We start from the raw sequence: 12,799 nt of genomic DNA on the forward strand, positions 1-12,799 counted from the left end.
CTCAAGCATTTCAGTTCTAATTTTTGCCTGCTTAAGAGTGGACTCTTTGGAAAAGGAGTGTTTTCCCAAATTAAAAAATCCATTTTTCAGAGGGAAATTTGAAGGAAAAAGAGTGAGCTTTATCAATGAAGAAATGGCACAGTATAGAGCCTTCTCTTTCTTGGCAGTATGAGGAAAAAGTCAAAGATCACCCTGTGTGGATATAGCTACAGCACAGGACTGACGATTTTATTAATGGATCTTTGTTGAATCCCCCTCTCAGATAATTCAACATAGGTGAATAGCGCGCATGAAATAAAATGTCTACACAAAGTCTGTATCAAGAACCGCAACAACAGTATTTTGACAGCTGATACATAATATGTAAACCTAGCAATATCCGAGCAGATCATCAGTTGGCGTGGTGACACTTCTGAATGTTACTTGTACAATGTAAACTTTGGCAGGGTTATCATTTACACTGGCAAAGCGTTAAGAACCTTAGCAATTTGCTTAAGTATAATTATCAATATAAAAAGATGTGATTCAGACTGTAGCTACAGAGTTGACTGGTCTTCCCATGTTAAAACAAATTAAGAAATGATGCAATTTTTTCCTTTGTGTCCCCTCTTCTTCTTTGATTTGGTTGTCCTTTGCCCAAACTGAGAACTAGATAACGCAGTAGTTGGACTAGAAAGGTCATCTGTATAGTATGGATATCTCAGTGATCGTGGCTGTGGAATTGGTTGTCCTAGAAAATATCCTTCCTCTTCAGAATCGGATGATGAGGATGACGTTGAACACCAGGAGTCATCTTCCTCACCATACAATCCAAAAAATTTATCAACCACCTGATTCCGCAGTGCATAATCAGACCTAGTGTGGGCATACTGTCCATACAGCTCCGCATTTTGAATATACGCCCGAATCTCCCGTGAGCTTCTATTTTGAATAAATTTTTCATGATCCTGAGGGGAGTAATAACGAAATCTCTCTCTTGGGGAGCATCTTCTTTCTGCAGCCAAGTTAAGTGCATTATCTGAACGAGACTTCCTGCTTCTTCTGCGATGGTGAGAAGGTCGATTTCCACGCTCCTCAAAATGGTAAACACGCCTGCGAGTCCTTTCACTCATTGGAGGCTGACGTATTTCAACATTCTCATAACTTCCATTATCAATAACGTCATCTGAAAACTTCACTTGCTGTGGTCTAGACTGGGATTTAGATCTTCTCAGTACAGGCATATGCACTGGCTTTTCCTCCGGCAAGACCTTTTCCTGGCACAGCTCTGAGCTCAGACTCTTCAAGGACTCTGTGCTCCGGTGGAGCATTGAAGAATTCAGGGTGCCCATGTTGCTCATCTTCTCACAGTCCTCTACCTCCAGTTCTTGGAAAGTTTGCAAAGAATAGAGAGATGGCCGTGGCTTGCCTTCTCCATCCATTGAAGCCCCTGTGGTGGAGGTGGAAAAAGGAGGAAAAGAAATGAGAGGACTATCAAAGAGATAAGTATTATAACAAGATATTAAACATTTCAGTAAAGCAGACCATATTAGTGGGGTTTGGAACTCTTACCAAGAGAAGAATAAGCTTTGTTTTGACTTGAAATACTTAAGTACTAGCTCTGGTTACCAAAGAATTAGCTAACATTAGGACAGCAAGAGCGGAAAAAGTTTAATGAGTCTAAAATTTTTAAATAGCTCTAATGTGCGTACAGCTAAGCCTCTAAGAAAAAAGAAATCATTACTTAAAATTATTCTACAGTCTGTCCTTGCCATTTTTAAGGCTAAAATAGTTCATATTTCTGGTATCGCTAAATTCAATATTCCAGCTGTTGCTACAGGAAAGCCAGGCTTACTACCTCCTGAAGAAGGATCCTTACCCTCCAAAGCTCATCAGCAGTAAGCTGGCCTGCTTTACTCCGGGTTTGTGTCCAACAACCCTTCATTCCCACAACAACAATGTCATCTGCCCTGTGACATTCCCAGTGTGACACCTCTAGTTCCTCCTCCTCCCGTGCCCCTGAACCAAGGTCCCTCCTCACTGCTCGGGCAGCGCAGCGGGTGGCTGGGCCCGGCCTACCTGAGCAGCCACAAGAATTCAGGCTACAGAAGGAAAGGAGTGGAGAAGAGGACAGGACAACTTTTACAATGGGTGTCTCATACCTAACTCTCATGCTTGGGGTTTTTTGTAGGGAAATAGGAAAGGAAGGTTAACATACAAACACTTGTATGTCTATCTGACTTTTATCCCTTTGGCTAATTTCAATCATGTTTGACAAGGATGTTCATAAAAGTGGATTATCACAATCTCTTTAGTCAATGGAGAAAGATATAATCTCATAAACCTTATTTCCAACTGCTAAGAAGCGTACCATCCTTTCAGATTTTCTACATATTTTTACAAGCAAATCAGGAAACTACCTAAACTGCTTTGCAAATTATCTTTAATCCTAGTCTATAATGCAACTTCTGGTACTTAAAGTAGAGAGAAAAAGAAACCTACATTTGCTTAAAGCTGTGGTTTCTATATGCACAGTTCAAGACTCTGGTTTTCCTCTGTTTACCATTATGGATTTTTTTGTTGTAAGCAAAGAGAATTCAAAAGGAAAGGAGAATAAATAGAATTTTAGTAGCAGAAATGTATCTTATGGAAAAATATGTGCTTGATAAAAGCTATTGCCTAGTTTACATGCATCTCTTGCTACTACAGCTTTTTAGAAATCACATGTGAAAAGTCTTAGTTCAAAATATTCCAACAAGCATGCTTTGGTTGACCTCTCTGCCAAAACCATCCATCGTTTCCCCCATTACCTGTTATGTTAGACAAAGCCAAAGAATCCATTGAGTCTCGAACACTTTGTTCTTGCTGTTTTAGGTCAGACAAACATTCAAGTGAACCTCCATACCACGGTGTTTGGTCGTGTTTGTATCCTGAAGCGCCATGTTCCATGTCTAGCTCCTGGATTTTCCTGCTGCTGGCAGGGCCTGGGTGGCTGCCGTATGCAGAGTCACCCAAGCCATCTTGTGACTGGGCCCAGTACATGTCTGACTGATACTTCTTACTTGCTAGGCTTGGGTTATTTTTTTTCAAGTCCAACTTGCTCTTGACCATGCTGTCAGAAATCCAGTGTTCACTTGACCTAAGGTCTACTTCAGCGGGCTGCTGGAAGAGGCTTTTATCACCAAACTTCAGAAGAAGCTGAGTCATGTAGTCTTCATGTTCAGCCCATTCTTCAGGGTCTTCTGGCATTTCTTGCTCTACTCTTCCCTTCCAGAAGTCTTCATTAACAAAGCTTGCCTCTTCCCTTGAAAGGCTTAAGTCCTCCAGCTTCCGAGAAAGAGTATCATCGGCATTGCCTGAAAGGCCGGGAAATTTGTAGTTGAGGGCTGGTGACAGGAGGAGAGACTGGCGGCACTGGTCGGCTGACCGGCTGCTTTTTCCCATGCGAACACTCCTCCTGGAATCTCTGGATCGAGCAGACTGGAATGCAGAATCAGAAGAGTCAGAGGCATGAACATCCTCTCCCAAGCTGCAGGTTTTGGAACAATAAATCTGCCCCTGCTTTGGGAGGAAGGGGCAGCCAAGCAGAGATGTCTTGCACTGAGCACAAGAAAAGCAAGTCTCTGTGGCGTGCCAGTGCTGCCCGTCATAGGTCATCTGAGCATGGTCAACACCTAGAACGGGAGAAAAAGCAATACTTTGGGTTTGTCCAAAAAGTAATTTGCACAATCCACACTTTGGGAATGAGAAGTTATTTCATAACTTGGCTTTCCCTTTATGTGTAAGTTGAATGCTTAAAAAGGACATACTTACCAATATGTTCCCCACAGGTCTCACAGTATTCTGCATAAAGAGACTCAAAGCAGTTACAGCAGAACGGTCGCCCATCCTTCATGATGTATCTCTGTCCACCCAGGATTGTTTCACACTCGAGACAACAGAAGTGCTTCATGTGCCAGTGGCGACCCTCAGCTTCCGTGCACTCATCAGCAAAAATGATCTTTTCAGAGACAAAAAGTAGACTTTTAGTTAAAACAGCCCAAACCTCACCTTGTGACTCAGAGCAAACCAAATATCCTATTTGTGCATTTCATGCACTAAATTTATGTTTTATTTAGCTGCCTTTTGAATATCAAGATAGAAACAATGATCTCCCATAGCAGCTGTGGCATTCTAATCATTCCTTAAACAGGAAAGAATTAAGAAAACCTGTACTTTTCAAAGCAAAAAAATAAACAAGAACCTAAGATCTCAACAATTAAAGAAGCTGCTATCAAGACGAGGTTTTGATATATTTGTACAGATGCTGTTTCTAATTCAATCTGCAAGATTAAATTCTAAATACCAACAGGTATGTGCTTTCTAAATACCATCACATTGCTTGTAATATTGCCAGTTTGACAAGAAATTAGACACCCCTCAGCTTTCAAACACGTCTATGCACCAGAGTCCTTACTTTTTAAGTGAATGCATGTGAAGTTACTAATTGCTCAAGTAATTGATGCAGTTTGTTAACTGAACAACAGCAGCTGTGTAGATTGGCTGTAAAATGTGAACTATTTACCTCATCACAGGCTGAACATCGAGGTTTGAGAAGTTCAGCGTGGTGTCTGCCACAGTGAATTTTTCCATCTTGGTAGAAGTAGATAAGGTCAACGAGCAGCTCGTTACACGTGAAGCACACGAAACACGCGGGGTGCCAGCACACGCCGGGCCCAGCTCGCGAGGCGAAAACTGCAACTTCACCGCCGTTAACTTTTGTACCACACTAGGAACAAAACCGGAAAGTGAACACACTTCCCATCCCAAACCACTCGCTTCTGGCATTTAAATTAAGTTAAAACACCAAACTAAATATGCAGATTTTATTCCAAAATTCTGACAAGAGATAAAAATATAGTCTCAATTCTGGTCTAGACAAAATCTGTGCATCAACTTTTGTGAATAGAAGTCCATTTTATACATAATAAAATTTTTAAGCATATGCCTGTTTTTCCTTTGTTGTTACTTCAGTATGAGTCAGCAACACTTTTTTTTGAGTAGCAAATATATCAAAGATTCAGTTCATACCTAGTACTAGAGGTTGTGTTTTGCTTAAGCGAGCAGTACCTACTTTCTGTTTACAAGCAGTTTCAAAAATACTTGTGTGTGTGTTTGTGTGTTCAGACGTAAGGATAAGCTTACATGTGATATCGAGATACTACAGGTTTATATTATTCAGCTCATGGGCTCACGGCACCAGCAGTATTACCTGTTCACACACCGCATGCATCACTGCTCTGGAGAGCAGTTTAATTGTGCCTCGGCCGAGTGCCTCCTTTTTGCGCTGAGAACTGAACATCTGCAGTTCCTTCTTTTCTTCTTCACTTAAAGACTGGCAGTATCTCACCTTCCAGGGAAAACACAGGAGATTTTAAATACTGACCTTTCAAAGTAACAGATTAGTAAGTGCGTGCCTATATACAGGAAATTTAGCAGGCATGCTGGCAATCATCATTAAACACTCCCAACTTGTCTTAATATTTAGATAATACGCCATAATACAAAACTAATACTGAGGAAGATTTTTGTGTTACAGGGAAAAAAAAAAAAAAAAAAGTGTATATATACTAACTAGGAAGTTGTCTAGGCAAGAAATAAGATTTAAAAAAGCCAAACCCAAAACTGCTGCTATCCTAAAATAATGGAATGAACCTAAATCAGCCACAACATTGTCCTTTAGATTTATGGTTAAGTGCCCACAACTAAGTATTGCAGTATACACAAGATCTTAAGTATTGACACCCCCGCCCCCTTTCCTTACAAAGAGCTTGTTTGTTATTTCCACTTCTACTCCAAATTACACTGCATATCTGAGATGCAAACCTTTTACTACCACAAAGCATCCTTTTTGTGTGCTACAATGCAATTCCAGGAATTTGTAGGTCCCTGGTAATTGGTGGGTGGCTGCAAACACTATAAAACCAGCTTGTGTGAAGTTTATGGCAGTGACACCAGGCTCCCTAACAGGCAGGGGCAGTGTCCTCCCAGACGGCTCTTATCTGCGCCCAGGGGACAGCTGAACAATGGGCTCAGTGTACACACGGTGCCGCTTCACAGGTCAGATGCCACCGCAGACCACGGTTTAGGCTTGTAGTAAATACACAGGTAAGTAACTCGCCACGTAAAAGCTGCCAGGGAGACGTAAGCCCTGAACGGTGCATCCTAAATTCTGTATTTACCTCATTATCGTGGGGTGGCAGCTGATAGAGAAGCTGTTTAATTCGGTGTTTCTCTCCAGGGCTGTTAACGTAAGGGACCTTCTCTTCTGGCAAGCAGGCGAAATACAGCTGGACCTGCCCAGGAGGAAGCAGAGATCAGACAAGGGACACACGTCACCCACGCGCTGCAAGTGTCCTTCAGCTCCTGCTTCATCTCAGGTCCCATTTACGGAGGAAGAAGGTTACGCTACATTAGAGCTGTGACAGTATTTGTGCCGAAAATACGAGACCCAGATGAACCAGCTCAGCAAACCTGAATTGTCTCTGATAAAACCAGCACCCAGCTGCTGAATTGCTTTTCTGGAATGCAATTTGCAGTGACAATTAAGGGGGGTATCATAAATTATGCACATTTAATGTTCTCATTATTCCCACCCCCTTCAGGGCTGGTCAACAGCCCAGTGGAAATTCCAAGTTTCCCTCTGCAATTTACCACACAAGGCATGAAGCTTTCCAGAAAACAGCCACTGTATAAACAAATTTAATTTGCTCTCTGCATTTTACACATTGTTGAGACAAAAGCTGTTTTGTAGCCTCCCGCTGGTCAGGCTCACCCAAAGCATCAGCTTTCATTGCTTCCATGTGGGCTTTGGTAAGAAGGAGGAAACATCCTTCCCTTGGGAGGAGGCTGGATCCAGCCACATTTCAATCAGATGCAAATTAACTATGAAATTTTCAGGGGCTACATGATTTTGATACAGAAATCAGTATTAGATGTACACACCTATCAATCTTCACTTTTTTTTTTCAGAACAAAATTATGACAGGAAAGCTGTAATGAACACTATAACAAAGCCCAATGGCAAAAAATATTTTTGTGGAACAGCTACAGATTTATTGTTTTTCCTATGCAGTTTCCAGCTTGTCACGAGGCCTGGGGCGGTAAATAAGAGCTGACTATTGGCAAAAATATTACTTGTCATACAGATTTAAATACTGCTCAGGTCAACAGCTTCTTAGTGTGCAAGACAGATGAAAAAGAAGCAGTTATCAGTCATTGGACTCAGGAAGCAATCGAAATCGTATGGGAAAGGTTGTACAAAATGTGATTTGGTCTTCATTTAACCAAAATTCAAACATCAGAAGTCTACTATAAGACCACTTACTACAGACTGTATTTCAAGAAGCTGTAGGAAAGATAACATGCAGTACAAAGTGAAGCTTTGAAGAATCATTATGTCCTTTTCTGAAGTTTATTGCACCATTCTCAAGTGATTCTTCTTAGCAAAAATGAATCACTAATGAGTTTAATATAGCTGGATTATGAGAATATTTTATGACATTTAGTTATTTTGGCAGAATGTTAGCTTGCTGTTCACTTGAAAGTACAATTCATCAGGATTCTTATATATGCTTAAGTAAGCGATAAAAAGAGTTCCTCTAAAAATAGCTTGTTACTTGCCATTCCTACTTCATACTTCTTTCATTATTAAGAGAATCTCTGCATAGCAAAAAAGAGATATCTTCTGCACCTTTGTAACTATGGACTGTATTAGCTTGCTCGCTGAAGGAGGGTTGTTCCGCCTCTATTAATAAACATCACAAAGCCACTCTACCCATTTAACACTGGATAACACTGAGTACGCAGCTTCAGCACAGTTGCAGTATCATCCAGTAAATGAATACTATGAGAGGTTCATTTTGATCAAAACTTGCTCATCACCAATTTCACTTCTATTTCAATTACGATGATATTATAAAAAACAAAGCAGAAAAGGGAGAGGGGAAGGAACAGCCCAACCAGCCCATGAGCATCAACTCCAGAGACCGCACAAGAGAAATCATGGCATGAACAAATGGAATACAACTATTTAAACAAGCGTAAAATGCATTACTCCTTGTCACAGTGACAGAACACTTTCGTTTACGTGTGCTGTAGTAACATACATGTTCTAGATGTCAAATGCCTAATTATGTAAAGAGCTGTACAAGTGCAGGGAAGTATGGGCCAAGTAGCACAATGCCAAGAGGTATGCCACGAGCTTTAATTTAACCTAATAACTTATTTCAAAGACAAAGCAAATTTCTATGCTACTTTTAGACTTGATAATACATACCACTGTGGCACATACTTATTCAAAAATCTTGACTGGGAACTTTTTTTTGGAACATAAAATTCCTCAGTGGTGAGGATTTTAAGCTCTCTAAACACAGCCTCATTGGAATAGAAGTAAAGAGTTCTAGACAAATTTAAGTTTTCTATATTATAATAATTTAATGATACTTGCAGAAGCAGCGTATCACTCCCTCAAACAGTCCTTACAAGGCTTATTTTAAAAATGCAGAAGCAGAGTTGTTACCTGCTCTGGTCTGAGCCCTGGAGGGACCCAGGCATATTCTTCCATAGCACAGCCAGAGTCATCGTCAGATGTTGAGCTTCGCTGACACCCGAAAATGAGATTATTAGCTTTGGGCTCCATCTCCAATGGCATAAGTGTGAAGTGTTAAATATTTCAGCTGCAGCTCATCAAGCAATTGATCTGGAAGAAGAGATTAACAGAGCTTTAATAAATTTGAACATGCAACAACTAATTATCAGTGTAAATGATCTTACAACAGTTTCATGTTCCTTGTGCTGCCCAGAACAATAAATTATTGAAGTGTCATCACAGCTTGCTACAAGCAATTCAAAAGTGCTTGAAAGAGTTATAAAAACAAAACTACTCAAAAAACCCCCAGAACACTAGACACACACTACCACATTTGGCAACCGCAATGTATTCCAATATTAACACTTGTCTTCTTTGACACTTCTGCTTGTTTCACGCCACAGATTATATGTAGTTATATCTAGTAAAGATTTACTGGGCAGATATTAACAAAAGGAATGACACAAGCTCTTCCTGAAGTCATCGCTACCACCAGTCTGGTAACATGAAAGACACGACAACCGGTTGTCAAAAACTAAAGAAATAGTTGAGGAAAGCCTGTTGTGCAAGAAGCACCCTATTCTTCAGCAGGTAGGCAGAGAGCAGTGAGTGTCTGCTGGATTCCTCTGAGAACTTTGTTTTAGCTGTATCGGAGCAGAAGGGTGTTGGTCCAGTTAAATATCTGAAATCCAATTAGGCCAGATTAGGCTCTGCAAAATACATCACGATTGTTCAGTTAATTTAAAACCCTATAGGGAGATGGTTCTGTTGATTCATGAAGCCTGCAAAGCTTAGTATCAGTTGGATCATTTTGAGTCACGACTGGCAAAGAAGGTTCTTACCAACATCCATAGCATTCTGCAGTAAAAAGCTTATTAAGATGAATATCTTACATTAATTCTAGCAGAAGTTCTTAGGAAATTCAGACCAGGAGTTTCAGTGAAATACAGATTACCAAAAGCAGAGAGGATGTATCCTACCATGACAGACATCCTGACCACTGGGGTTAGGAACAGCCTTGCTTCTACACTACCACATTACACACGAGCTGCGCCTTCTCCGTTTTAGGCAATTCTTTCACCTATTCATCTAACCACGGATGCAATTTTGTCAGTGCTACATCTGAGCTGTAGAAAATGTTAATCTCCTTGACGCAGAACCTTGCCGGTGGGTCTAAAGGGGAGAGCACTCTAAAAACTTCTAGAGGGTCTCACATTACATTTCCAGTCACGTCACCACCATATTAGGGAAAACAAGTTGCTGCTAGATCACAGGTGGAAAAAGGATTTCAGACCAAGCGTTCTGCTAGTCACTCAACAGGAGTTTCTCCTCCTCCAAGCGTGAGGCACTGGTTAGTGCCAGGCTCTGTTGATCCAGTACATAACCTCAAACCTGTGTCATAAAAGGTGACCACATGCATTCAAAGCTACAAACTCGGAAAAATGACGATATTCAATATTACGCAGTCTCCCTACCCCCATTTTCTATACATCTATACATTCCCACACCCAATAAAATGAGATGGCATTACTTAACTCTTCCGCTGGGCTAGGGCTCAAAAAAATTAACTTGTTAACTTTACTCCAAAAAATTATGGTTAGAAAACATATGCACTATTTTCGGTGCACCTCTAAGATGCCAACATACTTCTGTTACCCTGCATAGCTGCACTGTAATAAAAGGTTCATTTAACATTTGATGGGGCGAGCAAACCTGCCAACCTCTCCTTTGAGAACAAGCTATTTCTACACAGCTTGTCAACTCCCAGGCAAATTTCTGAAATCTCAACACTAGCTGAACAACTGAAGGTTAACAAAACAGCTTCCAAGCTTAGCAACTCTGTCAAGGAAGGTGAGTAAAACCAAACTCAATCCTAAAAGCTTAACCCTGAATATGTAAAATAGCAAGACAGACATCCTCATATGTAGTAGATCCCCTGAATTAAGTTTCCTTCACAAACAAATGATAGCACAAGTGACACAAAACTGTTTTCCCTCTCCACGTACCAGTAGAAATTAAGTCAAGCATCAGGTATGTTTTTGTTACTGCTTGTATAAAACTGGGCTGTGAGGAAGGAGGGACACAGGAATACTGTGATGCAGTTAAGAAATCAGTCTAGCAAAAAAAGGCAACAATGCTCGCTGTTGCAGACAGATGGGGATGCTCAGGTTGGCAGCTTGTCCCCCGCATTATCTATACCCAAATAATTCTTAAGTACAAAATCACTATGAGTATCAATGAGAAGTCCAAGTCCTTCCAAGATGATCTTAGCAGCACATGAACTGTTTTACAATTTCCTTTCAGAAAGGGGTAGATACCTGGTCTACAATAACATGCCACTTGCTGACACCTAGGCTGATATTTCCAATTCTTAGGGCACTGCACCATGGCAACTTGTGTTGGTTAGGCTGTCACTTTTCAAGAACTGACTCCTGCCCAATAACCCAGGCATAAAAGGAGTCAGTAGATCTTTGCCAACAATTTATTAGGCAGCCTGACCTCAACCACACCACAGGAAGCAGATCTGAAAAGTAATTTAGGCAAAGGGTTGGGTTCAGCTCTGCCAGTCCTGGGCACTGGTGCGGGGTGTCCCCGGCCTGCTCACACAACATCCAACATTCACAAGCACATCAGGTAATGTAGCAATTGTTTCATATTGATCGTTCAAAAACCTCTCTCCTTAAGAGCAAAGGCTAACTTCTCTGATTTACTTTCTCCTCTAGAAAGACAAGGAAACAAAACAAAATCTGAATGCACAAAGACTGGTTAACTTTTCTGAGGATTTTTCAACACTGAGGCTACATGCTACTTCTACGTGGCAAGAAGAAGTGCTGGGTCACACTGGGATTTCAAGTATAGCAAAGGTACATAAGTGCAGGAATGTTCCCCAATTCCAAAGGAAGACAAGGCATTGGCACAAGAGAGACTGTGCTGCTTTTCCTTGGGGAGTGATCCTGCCTGGGTCATCTCTGACCCATCCATTTCAGACAGCACACACTCCAGCTCCAACAGGAGAAAACCACAGACCCACAGGCCCATTTTCCTGGTGATACAAGACAAGTTCAAAGTATGGCTGGTAGAGAATAAAAGAAAAATATACCTCACCTCCAACTGTTAAATGCAACTTTACAGTCCGGGTGTTCCTCCCCAGATAAGGTGATTAGAAATGTTTAAAGCAAGGTTCATAAATCTCAATGACCTGAGATTACTCAAAAGACAGCATTCACCTTAAAAGAAAAACGCCACCACAGAGCTAATGTTAAGCAAGCTATAAAATGACTGACAGTGCACCATATATCAATATGGCCATGTCACAAATATTGTGGTGTTGCCGAGAGCAAGGTTTCTGAAACAGCCCAGCTTAACAGCAGGCGATCTGCAGAACCGTTTTAGCAATTGCTTGTTTAGGAGTTCTCCTTCCTCTCCTGCTCAAGTGGAACTTGGTTTGCATTTTAAAACTACAGGGTTCTTCCTCCCCGCCTCCCAACCACACTCATCCTTCAAAGTGATCTGTTTAAAATGATTACATCCTAAGGAGGATTCAAATGAATATAAACAACAGCTGAAAAAATACATGCTTTCTGAAGGATGAGTAGAACCGTGGTCTTTCTGGTCCTGCCATGACATCTACAAAACACAACAAGGATGTTTTGATTTCCTAAAGTCTGAGAAACATTTTGAGGTTTCAGCTCAGTTCAAATAGTACAGCTTCACAGCTTTAAAAGGAGGTATTTCACTGGCAGCTTAACAACTTTGAATAACATAATTGGGTTGAACAGCTAAATTTGATTTAAAAATAAAAGCAATAAGAAGCTTTTTCCATTGATGTACTAAAAGAACCTTATTATGACAAAGTTCTTAGAAGCAAGGACAAACTTCACTCCTAATTACAAACCTATTGGTACAAAAAATATTAGGATATCAAACTTAGAGCAAAGCTATTGCTGAACCCCATATGAAGGTTATCCCTGTGTTAGGATTTCCAGCTCACTGATTATGTTCACCCCTGACCAGATAGAAGAGGTCATGATTTGTGAGCACAGTTAGACAAACATCTCCTTGCCCATCCCCTGCTGTTTTACTCTGTCCTGCAGGGCAAATTGTTTAACAACTTTTTTGTTAAAAGGCTTGTTAACAAGGCTATAGGGGATACAAGATGCATATCGCATGCATCCATTCACAATGAAGGCT

At 40.9% G+C, this 12,799-nt stretch overlaps 1 protein-coding gene across 1 annotated transcript; it reads right to left on the reverse strand.

Annotated features, from left to right (window-relative positions):
* Positions 1 to 572: 572 nt before the first annotated feature.
* PRICKLE1 (prickle planar cell polarity protein 1) lies at positions 573 to 8,671 on the reverse strand (the record flags this gene model as incomplete). Its single annotated transcript, XM_080344502.1, has 7 exons — positions 573 to 1,429; positions 2,790 to 3,653; positions 3,793 to 3,979; positions 4,544 to 4,747; positions 5,231 to 5,368; positions 6,201 to 6,314; positions 8,540 to 8,671. 7 exons carry the CDS (start codon positions 8,669 to 8,671, stop codon positions 573 to 575), a joined length of 2,496 nt encoding a protein of 831 aa, XP_080200628.1.
* Between the last annotated feature and the right edge of the window lie 4,128 nt (positions 8,672 to 12,799).

Source organism: Nesoenas mayeri, assembly GCF_963082525.1.
Source record: "Nesoenas mayeri genome assembly, chromosome: 1".
Taxonomy (NCBI): Eukaryota; Metazoa; Chordata; class Aves; order Columbiformes; family Columbidae; genus Nesoenas; species Nesoenas mayeri.